This window comes from Lampetra fluviatilis, chromosome 31 (assembly GCF_964198595.1).
Source record: "Lampetra fluviatilis chromosome 31, kcLamFluv1.1, whole genome shotgun sequence".
Lineage (NCBI taxonomy): Eukaryota > Metazoa > Chordata > Hyperoartia > Petromyzontiformes > Petromyzontidae > Lampetra > Lampetra fluviatilis.
In genome coordinates, this window is record NC_136305.1 from 4,439,570 (window position 1) to 4,456,225 (window position 16,656).

General features: G+C 48.1%; 1 protein-coding gene across 8 annotated transcripts; it reads left to right on the plus strand.

Annotated features, from left to right (window-relative positions):
* The first annotated feature begins 1,031 nt into the window (after positions 1-1,031).
* On the plus strand, positions 1,032-13,493 carry SMUG1 (single-strand-selective monofunctional uracil-DNA glycosylase 1). 8 transcript variants are annotated; one of them, XM_078870932.1, is made up of 3 exons: positions 1,032-1,076; positions 10,579-11,011; positions 11,467-13,493. In XM_078870932.1, exons 1-3 carry the CDS (start codon positions 1,066-1,068, stop codon positions 12,031-12,033), a joined length of 1,011 nt encoding a protein of 336 aa, XP_078727058.1. In that variant the 5' UTR covers positions 1,032-1,065; the 3' UTR covers positions 12,034-13,493. The 8 variants fall into 8 exon arrangements, with proteins under 8 accessions (XP_078727058.1, XP_078727064.1, XP_078727061.1 ...); XM_078870938.1 differs by having other exon boundaries at positions 1,058-1,076; positions 10,584-11,011; XM_078870935.1 differs by having other exon boundaries at positions 1,060-1,111.
* The last annotated feature ends 3,163 nt before the right edge of the window (positions 13,494-16,656 follow it).

The following is a 16,656-nucleotide window of genomic DNA, read 5'->3' on the forward strand; positions in this document are numbered from 1 at the left end:
TTTGCCAGAGCGATGCAACGCTTTCGCCAACGGTGGTTCGTCTCGGGTCGTCACAGCGTGGAACATTTTGATGTTATCGGCATCACCATCGTCATCATTATTATTATTCATAATAAAGGTTTTTCTTTGTTGGGATAGATCGAATGAGTATAAATGTGTCGTTAACTCGTTTGAGACGAGGCTCAAAAGAAAGCTGTCTTTGGTGTGGACCAATCAGTTTCAAGGACAATGCATATATGATCAGAGTATGTTTTTTTGTTGTTTTCATTCTGACCACAAGTGTTGTGGTTAATGCAGACATGATTCCTTGTAAAAGGTTTCAGTTTGGTGTTTTAACATCTTAACACCTGTTTTGTTGCCAGAAAAAAGGGGAAAACCCTATTATCATAGTTTGGTACTGGCAAAGGAGGTCTCATGATGTTTTAACTGAGTCACGACATAGTAATGTGTAATTTTCACAACTGCCTCGGTAAGGGCTCGAAACATGAGTTCTGAGGGAAACCCCTACTTTAAATGCACGCTCACTGTATTTTTATTTTTACCTACGTGACTTTACCGAAAAAACCTAAGAGTACGCTCACTATATGTTAAGTAGTGCTAATGGTTAATGTATTTAAAAAAAAATCAATCTGCTATTATCAACACATCGGCAAACACAAAGCAACATATTGCACAATTAATTCCCCTTATTTTCTCGTGCAATTAACACGCAACAACAACAAAACACCCATCAGGCGTTTATTGTTTTGTTTACGCGTGTGGATTTGTTTAATCTCCCGCGCAAATGCCCAGGCTTCGCGACTTTGGCACTAGGCCGCAAAGAAGGCGGGGCGAGTGACGCGGGGGGAGGGGCGAAGGGGGGGGGAGGGGCGAATAAGGGGGGAGGGGCCGGGTGAGGGGAGGGGCGAAGGGGGAGTAAGAGAGAGAGAGAGGGGGGTGGTGTAAAAAATGCAAGAATTGACGCTTTCTATTGGTCGGCCGTGAGCACGTGACGCCTGGGCAGCCAATCGCGTGCGCCGAGAGGCGGGGCTAGTGTAATTCGTAAACTGGGCTCATTACAAAGGGATGTCGCGGCGGTCCGTATGTAAACACGGCGCTTCCACGTCTGTGTGTGAATTCTTATTCACTGTCATGGTGCACATTCATTTGCTCGTAATTTAACATGTCACCTTTCTACGTGTACGTTGTTGCTAACGCGCGGGGACCTCAATTTTGTGTTAGCCCGCGGCGCGTGTTGACTGCAATACTGCAGACACTGTACTGTGTACTGTACGCGTGTGCACGTGTATACATGCGCGCTGTACGCGTTTAGCAAACGCTAAATAGTTAATTTGTTTGATACACACTCGATATAAGCCTGTCACGCTGGTCGCGTAATGTACCGTATTCACATATACCGTGTGCTTGACTTTGGAGTGCAGCGTCAAGCGGTGAAGTTGATTGTTGATCCAACACTCATTGTTTCACTCCTGTCACTCGCTCACACACCGGCTGCTGTCGGCAGCCTCCTCTTTATATCGCTGCTACCGTGCTTACTGTGAGCATGGACCAGAGGTCGCAAACGGGTTTTGATTCCTTACCCGTACCCGTACCCCGCCGCACCAGGGTCGCAAACGGGTACCCGGCCGTACCCGGCTGGATACGGGTAGGGTACGGGTATCGGGTACCTGATTGCGACCTCTGGGATGAAGCCATGTTGCAGGCGCGGGTGGGTTGATTCTAGCAACTTGAATTGTGAGAAGAGACAAGACGTTGGGAAATGAGTGACAAACAGTTACTCATCAGTGACTCACGGTCTACCCGTACCCGGCCGCACCAGGGTCGCAAACGGGTACCCGTACCCGGCCGGGTAGCAGGGTATCGGGTAGGGTACGGGTATCGGGTACCCGGTTGCGACCTCTGTCATGGATTTCAATTGGTTACTCCAAAGCTTCAAATCTAGAATTACTCCACTGTCGTTGATGGCGCATGGTCCGCCCTGGCTGTCTGGTTTCGACTTTGAAATTCCCTCCCATCTCTCAAACTATGTATCTTGTAGCCCTGTGCAATTCGAGACGCGTATTGTGTTATTTCCTATTAAAACGTTGGTGGTGCGGTTTGTTAGGCGTTTAATTCTGTGCTGCTCAACCGATTACGGAAAAAAGTCCACGCGAAATGCAGGTCTTGAGCTTGCTCAGTCTTTAGTGGGTCCATAAACAAGTTTAGTTTTATATCCTTCCCTGGCACCTCTGATTAGCACGGTTGGCCACGTACGGTGCGAAATAAGTTCAACATAGAGGGTTTTGCAGGTGTTTCCGAATGTTCCCCCCTCTCATATGCATGGGATTTCTCTGGTTTTTCCCGGTTTATTCCCAGTTGCCAAACGTGCATTTTTGGTATTATGTCACTAATCCACTCTGTAATTGACGAGAAAAGTAATCCATCAAAACCTTGCCACTACAAAAACATAGAGGAACCAATGGATTCGATAACATCGCAGGTTAGAGACATCATATGTAAGTGCTTTTGGGCAAAACACATTGCTAAAAGCGATGATGGCGGGCAATTTGAGACTAACTGTAGAGTGGCAGTCCAAGAAGGGATATGTGCACAAGAGGCCATCCATCGCAGAGCAACGTGATTAGCTCGTGTGTAGGTGCGAGATTGTGAGTGATGACAAAGGGGGCTTTGTGAGGCGTTCATCCAGCAGTGGAATTATCATGGCAGGTGTTGATGATGACCATTGCAGGACCCTCCTCATAAATATTGTTGAGACTCAAGGCGCTCTTCCCCCTCCATACCAGCTTAAATAGACGCTCCAAGCCTGGGGTGTGTCATTCAGACTCTGTCTTCTCGACAGACCTGTTCTTCATCTGAGGACGGCTACTTGCGTTGTGGCCGAAACGTCGTGAGAATTATTTTATGATGTTTTATTTTATTATTTTATTATTTCCATTCTACGTGACTTTACCGAAAGAACCAAGAAGACTGTTGAGACTCATTGAGGATATCCTATATAACTAAAGGATAGTAAAGTATAACAATTGCTATTTACTGTGAACTCTCCGTAATCTGGTTCATTCATTTCTGCTGACCAGTCACCTTTGTGGTAATCATGCATATGAAAACATAATAATTTAGAGTATACACGAAATGCCCAGCGTTTGAAATGCGTAACCCAAAGTGATTGATGGAGTGGTATTCAGAATGCATTAATACTTAGGGGCTAAATGAGCAATACTGTGTATAGGTGCACAAATATATGCTTAACAAAAAGCAATATTGGATCCCATTACCATATATCATCATTAATTTAGACTATGGCGGCTCCGTGGCCTTGTGGTCAAGATGGTCGGTTTTCGTGGGACCGGTGGTTCCATTCCCGTCACGGTCACTCGCAATCAGTTTCAAAGACAACGCTTACATTATACAATTATCAGAGCATGTCTTGTTTGCATGTTTTGCCACAAGCACGTGTGGTTAATGCAGACTTGTATTCCTTGCAAAAAGGTATCTGTTGGGTGTTTTAACATCTTAACACCTAAATTTTGATTTAAAGCTTTCGTGACTGCAGGGATTCATATTCTTGGTTCTTTCGGTAAAGTCACGTAGAAGGGAAATAATACATTTAATAAAATAATTATTTCCCTTCTACGTGACTTTACCGAAAGAACCAAGAATATAATATCTTAACACCTGTTTTATTGCCAGAAAGGGTAAAGCCTATTCTTATTTTTCACACTTTGATTCTGGCAAAAAGGTCCCATAGGTTTAACTCCTCAACCCCGAGCTGTAAATGTTGCATTGTCTTTGTAATGTTCGCCTTTTGGCGTTTTTATGGTCTAACACTGGTGAGACAAGGCCATACAGAAGAAGGCAGGCTGTTTCTGATGTAGGCCAATCAGTTTCAAAGACAATGCAAAAATTATCAGAGCATGTTTGTTTGCTTGTTTTACCACAAGTATGTGTGTATAAAGCAGATTTAATTCCTTGCAAAAAGGTATGTATTTAGTTTTTGAACATCTTAACACCTGTTTTTTTGCCAGAAAGGGTAAAACCAATTCTTATTTTTTATACTTCCTGCAGGAAATGACCAAATCGCACAGGCACGTGCTGTAAAATAGACGTTCAAGATATTTTGAAAATGTAATTTTATTTATTACTCGCAAGACGTAGCGGGTCTCGTGGGCACTGAGTGACTGAACCTCAAGCAAGGAGGAGCGGCTAAAAAAATCAAACCAGTCTCACGTTAAGATAAATAATCGCACGCATCGTTGTGGAGAATATAAATAACACAATTATTAAGCAGAAAATGTGTCGCTTTCACACATCCGAAAATATTACATAACCCATCAGTCGCACAGCCTACAGTGATTGCATATCAGCACCATCGTTTCAAGACAAGCAAAATTGTGAAAATATTAATTTATTGATGTACGTTACGTTGAATCCACAACCCTGGTAATCTGCCAACGGATACTTTTGAAGCGTAGGCCGTTTTGCTTATGCCAGATGAGAACATGTATATCTCTCATTCCAATAATACCCGAATCTCTATGGTGCTGGCTGCTATCTTATTGTAGCTCTGCTCAGCAAATGCAATTAAAGAAAATTGGTTGCTGCATTTAAGTAGGTCTATATTTATGATCTAACACCTAATATATAGTGTATATCACTGCTTATGACCAAATTGGCCAGAATGTATTATCATGCTTGTTTACCCAGGATAGCCTCAGTAAGTATCTTGACTTTTTTTCAAGTTTGTACATTCGGGCCAATGATTGCTGCGTGTAAATCCCAATTGAGTAATCGAGGTTGAATTTTGCAAATGTGGACCGTGACACCAGCACACAATGGCCGACTCTTGCGAATGACGGTAATGGGACCATTGACGTATATTTTGGAGCAGACGCATGTATTTTATGCACATTAAATACACCCACGGTAATAACCAGGGCGGCCACTGGGTTAGAACAACGCACCTTTGTGACAAGTGGCGAGCGCGCTACCGCTGGGCCACGTCATCACCCAATGTGGCTGATGTCATCCGATCTTGAAAGTTAATCGGGATTTGAGCCCGGATAGTGATTGAACGAGTGACCACCATGCATACATCTTGCTGATCTCGTCAAGGGGCATTTACCATAACGCGAACTCCGGTCATCTTCGCAGTGGCTTTTGGCTGGTCATCGAACAAAGACGGTTACCGCATCGTGCGCTTCCAGACGCGCTTCTGTGGTCATCTGGAACGTCTTTCCTTCTGATATTAGGAAGCTACTGGAGCTATGCACTTTTAAATCTTGATACAAAAAAATTAGAGCTACTTTTTGTCTTTAGTTTGTTGTCCTTCCCTGCACCTCCGACGCACACGGTTGGCTACGTACAGTCCAAAAGAAGTTCAACATGCAGGTTATCGGTTTTGGGGCTACATAGTGGATAGAATAGGACAGTGCAGAAACATCTACCCGCCTTCACCAACCCATGTTGACTTCAACGATGAAGAATGGTCATATAACCCCCACGACCCGCACGGTATTGGGAAACCATAATTCAGCAGTGGATTGCACTTGTATCTCCACACCATTGAGTGATTGGCAGTACCCAGCTCCATTGGTGGTCCTGAGCCAGGAGCAGAAATTCCACATTGCTGTGACAAGCACCAGGCTTTTGTGATAGGATGCCCCAAAAAGTGGTACTCATTTTATAAGCCCTGTTAGGACATTGGGCTGAGTTGACCGTCTAATGGGGTATAGTTTATTAGGTATGAATGACACTTATATGTGTAGAGGAGTAGTGTGAGCAACCATGAGAGGGTGTACAGAATGAGGTGCGAGCGAGTTGACAGCGGAGGATCACGTCATGTCACGGGTGCTGTAAGGGGGTACCTTCGGGAACAAAGGCGGGTCTGAGTTAGGGGGAGGTGCCGCCCAAGGGGTACTTAAGGAGGACCCCGTGACGAAGGCGTGGGTCGTTGTGGGAGCCCGGGGCAAGGATCGGCTGCAGGAGATCTCTCCCGCTCGTCGCCGGACGGTGTTGGCTGAACCCCCGTCCGGGGCAGATGAGTCGGAGAGCCAAGGGGATAGCCGAGAGCGGGGCTCCAAGTATTCAGTGAGGATCGGCTGAGAGAGCGTGGGTTCTTCTCTCCTCGTTGCTGGGGGGTGTTGGATGAGCCCCCGCCCCGGCCCGAGAGAGAGAGCCCATGGATAGCCGAGGGTAGGACGACATAGAGTTTGGGGGTCCAGGGTAAGGACCAAGGATAGAGAGCACCTACTCCTGGTGTGAGCTTGAGCGCTGAACGTGATAGTTTAATAAACGGCAATCGCCCTTACACTAAACTCCGTCTCCGCGTGGTTCTACTACACAACATATGTATTCAGTTGTTCAAAATAAGGTTAAATGTTTTTCAATTTACATATGCTGTATGTTATGGGTTACTCTGACCTCTACAGCCACTAGAGGCACTACCATTCACACATTTTTAAAGATGAATCTTTCAAATAGAATTGCGACCCTGAATTTGCGACAATTCGATCCACCCTTACCTATTCCCGTGGCGGTCTCGATCACAGTTTGTGTGATATGTCAGTGTTTATTATTTTATATTACTCAATAAAAAAATTACATCTCCTCATGGATTCAGAAACGAATTTGGGGCCTTAATTGCATTGCTCGTAGCCGTTTGAGGCACACTGATCACGATTGACTGCCGTTTTGATTTTAAGCAAAGATATCGCTGCAGAAGCATTTGACAAAGCCCTTGTTTAATGCAATTTAAGCACGTGCCTTGGATGCCCGTTATTTACCGAGTGGCCAGAAATGAAATATTAATAAGTAAGGCAATAAAAAAAGGAAATTACGTTCAGTAGCATTTCAAATGAATAATACATCCTATGCGAGATTGCTTGACAGATCAATATTTTACAATAATGTTGTAATAGTGCGTAATTTGTAATCGCCAATGAAGCACAGATGCATGTTTCCTGCGCATGATTTGTCTTTGTGATGTCTGCTGTAGTAATCGGACAAGTGCGGTGCCACTCAAGAGATCCCACTCTCTCATGTCACCGTAATTTTTATTAATAGCGCGGGGATGCAAATTGCGCCATGATTAATTTCACTATTTCGTGTGTATCACTCGCTCGCTCGATCTCTCCCACTCTCACTCCGTGGCTCTGGTGGAAATGTTTTTTTTTTCCAGTTTCGCGCGAGGATAGGAGGGTTGGGAAATTTTTTTCTCAATTGGGTATTCGTAAGTACAGCAAGTAGGGTGCCAACATGTTTGTGTGAATTGTTTTTTAAAGGGTTATCTCTTCCTTTGTGAAAGGTATTTCACCCGGAATACTCCAGTTTTTTCCTGACCACATGGAGACGCTAATCACATTTATATATAGCCATATAAATTAACTTAAAATGTTTTAAAGTGGGAAAATAAAAACCTGATGAGCTATGAAGCTCTTTTCTCACAGGGGTCCAGCCCAAGCTGGGGTCAGCAATAGGGGAAAAAATTCAGAGGTAGTTACATAAGTAGAATATTTACACATTCTTCCATAAACTCGGTAAATACGACAGAATTATGTGATGAAAAAAATTACAAGAATAGTTTTTTTTTTTTACAAGAATAGTAAAATAAATTATACAAAGGAATTCATGGTTGTTCAATCATAGTTGCAAGTCACAATAGCAAATCTAACTGTGGTCGACATCGAACATGAGTTGAAGAGCATTTCTTCATGGTAAATTCACCAAATTGAGAGAGGATGCAAGGCTATAATACAGTAACAAAAATTGGGTTCTGCAAGAGCAAATTAAATCTGGCAAAAAAACACTGACATACAAGCCAGCAAAGCCTTGGCATGTTAATTATGACTTGCCTAATATAAACCTACATTAATACCAAGATCCCCACCATCGCATACACATTCTGTTCATGAGCACCTATTAGGGCCAGCTTTATCTACAAAGTTGTGGTGTGACCAGCACCACTCCTGGCCACCTTTGTCTCTCCAGTGTGGATGTTTACACACCGCATGCGTTACTCGTTTAAAATGTTATTTCGACCTAGAAGAGACTGAAGACCAGTTTAGATAACACCGCTGCTCTTAGCCATGGCTAGGAATGGAACCCAGGTTGCGGGGGGAGGTTCGCAGCGCAATCCGCTAACCAATGCGCCACCGCTCCCCACTATATATCAAAGATCAAAGATCCCCCGTATAGCCTTAACAGACTGTGGGGGCAAGTGCTGTTAGCGAGCACCTATGAAGGCCGAAACGGTACACGAGGGGGTGGGTGGCCAGCACCACGCCCGACCGCCTTTGTCTCCCCAGTGGCGATGTTTACACACCGCATCAGGTACTCATTTAAGGCTGAGTCGACCTAGGGGAGGCCCAGGACCAGTTCAGATAATCGTCACTGGTGTTGGCCGTGAGCGGGAATCGAACCCAGGTCGCCAGGTTCATAACGCAGCGCGCTAACCACTACACTACCGCTCCCCACTATATATAAACCCACCCGCACACGCACGCGCCTGTGTTATTCTACAGAGTCGTGCAATTGTATGCAAAACACAGCCCGGTATTGATGTTTTAGGTAAACCCAATATCGCGACATTCACTTTAGTGGTCAGGGATTTGCGGAACTATGAGCGCAGCAATACATCACAGTTCTAATTGCGCTTTGGCATGACAATATTTCTAATGCCGTGCCGGAGAGAGTAGACAATGAATGCACGGGTGTCGGAGGGCTTTATTAAGCCTCAAAGTAGGTTACGGCGCAGTGCGTTTGATGCACAGAAGTGGGGCTATTAGGGAATAAAAAGGCCCATCATAAACTGCTGAGCTCAGGCACATACATCACGAACGCGGGCGAGCACCCGTATCGCCCAGTCCATCATGCCGCGTTTCCACAGCCCGGCCCGGGAAACGAGCCGGGGGCCCGCTTCACAAACTCCCAACGAGTGGGGATAAGTGTTTTACACGACTGTCAAGTGACTTGGCGAACAGCAATAACGTTTTTTTATATTGGGTTAGATCGTGTAAATATAAATGTGTCGTTAAACCCGCTGCCATCCGATACAGACAATTAGTAAAGGTTTGTCACGTAAATGAAACATGCCAATTCGTTACTAGTTCATGCACACCGGTGTGTTGGAGAGTAAACCCACAACATTTACAATTGGAGTAAAATGTTGAGTAATTGTTGTGGCAACCAAAATAGCGAGAAGAGCCATTTTACAGGTAGGAACAACAGTTCCACACTGCCCACCAGGGATTATACAGGTTGGAACAACAGTTCCACACTGCCCACCAGGGATTATTTGTCTGTCGTGCATAGCCACGCCCTCGATTTGTAATTCATAGCGCTTCGGGCAGGCTCAGCACCACGTGACGCGCCGCCCCACGCAGCTTGCACCGCGTGACATGGATCGCACGAATGCGCTGTCCAACCAAGTTCCTACTTGCCCACTCCGAAGGAACGTGTTTTCCAAATTCGGTAAAAATCTCAATCTTTCAAGAGCCGCAATGCATGTGAATACGAGACGGCGATGGTCCTTAATTAAACAACGTCACGACGAAGCGGTCCTTAAAGAGCCGCAGGTTGCCGAACCCCCTGTGCTGTACAGTCCTAATCGATTAACATGCCGTGCCCGTGTAGGAAAGCACTTTGCGATTACGATGTATCGTTACCCACAACAACCTTTCATTTGGGATAAGGTGATTTCTTTGTGTGCTAAATTTTGGCGGCATCATCAACCTTGTACCACTTGCCTGCGGATTGATAACTAATTTTTTAGGAAATGCTTTTTTCTGTTTAGTTGTCCTTCCCCCGTACCTCCGATTAGCACGGTTGGCTACGTACGATGCAAAAGAAGTTCAACATGCATGCATGCTTACAGTAATGTGAAATGAGCAATATATCTTTTAAAAGGGACGTTTCACCGCATGTCTTGTGGGCGCAAAAACTCAACTTTTTATTTTAGCAGGCAAGGCCCACTGAGCTATATAGCTGTTTTTAAAAAAGAAGTTCAACATACATACCTTTTGAGTTATAAATGGAAAAGCAAACATCTTTCTCACGACACAGCACGTCGAAGAAATATCGTGCAAATATATTTGATTCGGTAATGCTCTCTGAACACGTGTTTGATGATGTACAATGTAATGATGTCATTGGGAACTGGGGGGGGGTAGGTGCTGCTCTGCCATCAGGACACAGACACAGAGGCAAATTACGTCTCAAAGTTTTGGCCAAACCATTGATCAATTCCACCGGTTTTCTCTAAGGCTAAGCCTCGAATGGCAACGCAACTTTTGTTCACATCGGTACCTCTCTTGAAGCGTCATCGCACAAGGTTACAGACCGGACAGGCGGACGGAGCAAACTTATTCACGCTTTCAACTTTGTGCATGTTGTTTTGGCATGACGTCCGACGGTTCGTTCAAAGTGCTGGGAGCTACTTAAGGAACTCAACTTTTGCTCGAGAAGCAGCTCTCGGCATGTGGAGCACTATAGCAGCATAACGGGAGCGCTATACAGCGTTGACGATTAATGGTAGTCGAACGATATTCAATCGGACGCCGATGCTTCTCCTGTGCTGCCCAGGGTAGCCACGATGCTGCCCACAAAGCGACGACAACAACAACAACCGCAGCATCCGGAACCCAGGAACAAGCGAGCCTGCGGCACCAGCGACGACGACGATGATGGGAACTCCGCGGACGTTGCAATTTCCCCGGAGGCGGCGTCGGCGGCGTCGGCGCAAGAGGCGGCGCGTGACGCGGCGAGAACCGGGGGCGAACTGAGCCCCGAGCGTCTCGTGCCCACGGCCTTCGCCTGCAGCTTCCTGGAGGTGGAGGCGACGCTCAACGGCGTGCTCAGCCGCCTGAGCTTTGGCGACCCCGTGCGCTACGTGTATAACCCCACGGAGTACGCGGCCGAGACGCACCGCCGCTTCGTGGCCGCGTACTGCCGCGGTCCCAAGGACGTCCTCTTCCTCGGCATGAACCCGGGGCCCTTCGGCATGTCGCAGACCGGGGTGCGTGAGTCGTGGTGGCGGGGTGCGTGGGTTATGGTGCGGCGTGAGTCGTGGTGCGTGAGTTGTAGCGTGAGGGCCGTGGTGGTTGGTAGCGATGCGTTCTGCGTACGTATATTTTTTTAGGTCTTGGCGGGACAGGGGGGGGTCTTTATTTTCTCCAGTATAATTTCGTGAGATGAAGAATCATTCGGATCTCTTGCAGAGCAATGCGAGCCTTACAGTTAGGGAATGGCCCATGAAAGCGGATATCGCAGACCTACCACAGATCTATTCAAGATTGACCTCTGGTACAGACAGGGCACAGCACTTTCCCACTCGCTTTGCCACGTGAGAATCATTCCTGTTGCACGATACTCAATTTATTGGGTTGAGCGGTGACGCGGTGTTTCACTTGTCGTGCTCTCACATACCCCACCCATCCATCCAACCCACCCACCCGCCCGCCTGCCCCGCAGGTGCCGTTCGGCGAGGTGTCGGTGGTCCGCGACTGGCTGCGCATCACGGGCGAGGTGCGCCAGCCGCCGCGCGTCCACCCCAAGCGGCCCGTCCTGGGCCTCGCGTGCCCCAAGAGCGAGGTGAGCGGCGCTCGCTTCTGGGGCTTCTTCCGCAGCCTCTGCGGCCCCCCAGACGCCTTCTTCCGCCGCTGCTACGTGCACAACTACTGCCCGCTCGCCTTCCTCGCCGAGAGCGGCAAGAACGTGACGCCCCCCGAGCTCCCCGCGGCCCAGCGGCGCGCCCTAGTGCGGGCCTGCGACGCCGCTCTCTGCCTCGCCGTGCGGGCCCTGGGCGTGCGCGTCGTGGTGGGCCTGGGCCGCTACGCGGAGCGACGTGCCCGTGACGCGCTCGAGGCCGGCGGGATGGGGCCCGCCGAAGTCCGCGTCGCCTTCCTCATGCACCCGTCGCCCGTCAACCCGCGGGCCAACCGCGGGTGGGACGTGGTGGCGCGCCGGACGATGCAGGAGATCGGCATCCTGGAGCTGCTCACGACGGAGGACGGGGAGATCGGCCAGTGCGCCGGGTAGTTGGGCGCTGGTTGTGTCTGCCGTGTGGTAAAGGTGCTGGGCCCCACGGGTGGCTTGTCCGTGCCGCTGCCCCGGTGGATGAGAGTTGTAGTCGTGCTCAATCCGCTGCTGGATGAAGGGCTCCCTCGTCCGCCACCATCTCTCACGATCGTTGCAAGGCAGTAATCCTTTCAACTGCACGTGAGCTGATGTTCTAGCCGGAAATGTGCTACCCTGCACCTTTTTCTCATTCCACTGCAGGCCATCGATGACTTCCCCTAGAGGGATTGTAGATTACTACGATTTGGATGGATTCTAAAAAAATATAGAGAATCCCTCTAGATCGTAGTCCTACTCCTTCCACGCTGGATTTGCGCGTGAGGGAGAGTAGGAGGACGGTAGGTGATGGGAGCAATGAAATCCGTTTCATACGCAGGTGCCTGGCGGATTGTTACATCGCAGAATTTTGAGAGGTGGCGGCAGCCTGGGGTTAGGCCTTCATCCAGCAGTGGATTTACTCTGGCTGATGGTGGTGATGGTGGTGATGATGATGAGTAGGAGGAAACTGTGTTTGAAAGTTACCGTGGTGTGGGTCATAATAATGCAAGCTAACAGAGATAGGGTGACTCCGAAAAATTGAAATTAAACGAATTTTTTTTTGTTTTACCATGTAAGGCCCACTGAGCGATATAGCTCTTCTTCAGAAGCGACCTGGCCACAAATGATAGCTCAACAAGGTGGCTTATGTGGAAATTTATCGCAGCGAAATACTTTAAACACACGTTTCTAAATATGGAGGGAAAAACTGGAGGACCGGGATACAATTCCACGCGACCACGGGGAGCACATGCAAACCCCAAACATACAGGCGTCAGGGTCGGGGATCAAACACACGACCTGTATGCCAGGCGAGGTAGTTAACATCTCGAATGGAGAGGAATGAGGCTGAGACTTTGGCGACAAATGGGATCTGGTGACGGCCGCCAGCAGTGGAGGAGTGCTGCTGTCGCAAGTCTGTGGACCCAGCTGCCTCTACACAGAGGGCAGGATGGGAAGTAGTAGATTTCCCCAAAGGGTGAAGTCAGACGTTTCGGGCAAGCGAGTTTGAAAGAACTGTTTGTGCCGGTGTTCGGTTGCATACCTGTCAACCCATACGGTTTATCCATATTCTTTTACAGGGAAATTGAGTTTTCAGGTCCATACGGCGTACAGCCGTTTCAATACGGGTGAAACCCCATAATTTGTGTCTATTTGTGTTTCTCCCTTGTGATGGAACTTTGTAGGATTAACGTTGAGATTTCTAAGGGCACGGGGTGACCAATAAAGTCTGAGTTGGTCTGTCATACGGTAGGCACTGATAAGGGATTGACAGGTATGCGGTTGCGTGTGTCGCGACGGCCTTGTTGGAAGTCGGATGGTCCTGTCTTGACCGGTTCAGGGTTTCACATCGCTTCTCTTAAAGGAAGTTGTGACCCCCCCCCCCCCCAAAAAAAAAGAAATGAAACGGCTCTTACAATGGAATAAAAATCACAATTTGTTAAAGTTTTCAGGTTTTTGTTTAACCAGGTGAACGCTCAAGCAAGCAGGATAGTCTCATTAATTTGCTCGAGTAACCTGGGCCACACCAGCGGCGTGCATTTTTTAACACAGTGTTATTTTACCACGTAGGCCTACTGGCATTATGTAATGCCAACGTTTATTAATTGTTTAGGCCTTTAAAAAAAAATGGTGCTGCCAATGCGTCGCAGACACCGCCGAGATATCTTTTGAACTCTCCCAAAGTATGTATTGATCATCTCCCAATGCTGTAATTTTATAATTTCGCAATGAATTTTTTTTTTTTACTTTTAATGTTCCGGGAAGACAGATTTCCCAGGACAGCCACTTCAACAAAATTACGACCCTGGACAAGCCAGGACAGTTGGCAACGGTCGCATTAGCGTGCACCTGTGCATCAGTGCGTGTGTTTTTGTGCTTCCTCATGCGCACTTCTTTGTGTAGTCAAATCTCCCGACAAAGCAAAGGCTCCCTGAATAGACTGGCATGCCAGCTTGTTCTTTTACCCGCAGAGGCAAACGTGCATTGCGTTGTGCATCTAATACTTTTTTACTTCTGAGCAGGGTATGATGTCAGTGTATAAGACATCGTGTTTTACACGCCTGGCGGTGACTTGACTGAGGTGCAGAGGTCGCAACCGGGTACCTGATACCCGTACCCTACCCGATACCCGGCTACCCGTATCCAGCCGGGTACGGGTAGCCGTTTGCAACCCTGGTGCGGCCGGGTACGGGTAGGCCGTGAGTCACTGGTGAGTAACCGTTTGTCACTCATTTCGGGTAGGGTATGGGTAGTGAACGGGTACCCGTACCCGGCCGGGTACGGGTACCCATTTGCGACCCTGGTGCGGCCGGGTACGGGTAAGGAATCAAAACCCGTTTGCGACCTCTGCTGAGGTGCGAGTCGGGTCGCATCTGGATCCTGTGGTGACCCAGGGCTTCGATGAATAACCTCGCAGATTCTGTCTGGCACAGTGCACTCACACAGGCAGTGCTTTTATTATATTCCACAAACCCTTGGGAATCAAGCCAGTCCGGTTTGTGGACTGAGCGAGTAGGCTCAGCCGAGGATTCCCACATAGTAGCCAAGCGTTGTTTACATGAGCGCCGATGCAAGGACTGCAATAGGTCCCCCCACTTCCTGTCCATTTCCCCCCTCCTCCCCCCCCCCTCTGTTCGGAGGCCGGTGCTTAGACCCGCCAGTCCAGCTGCAGTTACACCACCTGCACACTCGATAGCTGTGCCACTTGTCCCCACCGCAGATGACGCGCCACAGATATACTTTGTCCACTGGCGCATCCGAGCCGAGTCAGTGCAGGGCCCTCACGGTACAGGGGCACCACGGTGGCAAAATGTTAACTACCTTGCCTGGTATACGGGCCCACTGAGCTATATAGCTCGTTTTTAGAAGCGACCTGGCCACAAATGATAGCTCAATGAAGTGACTTATCATCACGTGGAAATTCGTAGATGCCAAATACTCTAAACTCATGTCGTTTCTAAATGTGGAGGGAAAAACCGGAGGACACGGAGAAAAATCTACGCGACCACGAGGAGAGAGAGAGAGACGCAAACTACAAACATACAGCAGGTGTCAAGGCCGGGATCGAACCCACGACCTCCTGCATACCAGGCGAGGTGGTTAACATCGCATCACCGCAGCGCCAACTCGGGCTGCCCCTCATAGCTGCTCATAACGTCACGGCGTGAGAGATGCCACGTTCGTGTGGCGTCTCCTGTGTAAACTCCACCCACGGCTGTGTTTTTGTTTTTAAAAACGAGGGTGGGAGGGGGGGGGCAAATTACAGAAGCAATATATGTTTGCTTGGGGAAGCCAAAACGAACACAAATATAGGTTTAAAAAAAAATCCCACGTTTCTTCCAAACCAGCCATGCAGGGCAAGGAGGGTGCAGGCATGTACCGATGCATCAACTCGTTGAATAATATAAATTCTCAAAGCTCAGAATGCATGCATTATGGAGTTGTGAGTGTGTGAATAGATGCAGGTTATTTTTTCACATCACAGGCAAACGGTATGCTCAATGTTGCATTTATAACGGATAGTTAGAAACCAACCAATCGTGTGCGCAAGATGGATTTAGGAAAGCTTTTTCTACTATTAATCACACTCGAATTGTGCATCGAATTCTAGTGGAGATGAATGGGTATCAAATGCCATTACGCCAAGCCACTGTCGACTATGAAAATACATTTCATTCGTAACAGCTGAATCACCGGGCGGGAGTGAATCGCTCTCCACTGCGTAGGGAAAAGGAGGGACCGGGGAGACAGGTGGCAGGAGCCGATTACACAGAGCAGCGCGGTCCGTGAAACACGGGGCCAGAGATCAGAGTTGTGCTGTTGTTCCTGGGCCCTTCCCGGGCCATTTTTTTGGTGACCGAGCATGCTTGAAAATGCTTGTTGAAACATAGCGTTAGTACCATGGGGTCGGCAAACAAAATAACAAGAAGAGACAATTTTTTTTCCCGAATTCGGTACAAAATACTATCTCAAGAGCCACAATGCACGTGAATACATACACACATATATACACACATATACACACACTAAATACATTCATATAGCAATATCATTACCCGCCATTCGCTACTAAATGACGGTGATGTCACCATGGCGCCTGTGCCAGGTGCACTTTGAGGCCACGTGAAGTGTCGAAGGCTCGCTGACAGGAGGTCTCCGAACAGACCCAGGTGCCATATCAAACCGGAGCCGGTCATGAGCACACTGCCCAGATATGGGAAACTCTCCATTCTCTCCACCACCAAACTCAATTACGCACACGCTCGCACACAATCTGAATCACGCGGTCGCTCAGCAGCTCCACATTAAACCGCCATCTTTACACAAAGCCGCCATCTTTACAACAGCCTCAACAGACTGTTGGGGCAAGTACTGTTAGCGAGCACCTATGAAGGCCAGCACGGCACACGAGGGGGTGGGTGGGCCAGCACCACGACTGGCCACCTTTGTCTCCCCAGTGGTGATGTTTACACACCGCACCGGGTACTCATTTGAGTATTCTTAGGTTTTTTCGGTTTTTTCGAATATGAATCCTTGCAGTCACGA

What these genes read in the sequence shown, in the direction of transcription:
- SMUG1 (XM_078870931.1), top strand. An exon ending in TCGGCATGTCGCAGACCGGG is followed by an intron (nt 11,012 to 11,466) that starts GTGCGTGAGTCG and finishes CCTGCCCCGCAG; the next exon opens with GTGCCGTTCGGCGAGGTGTC.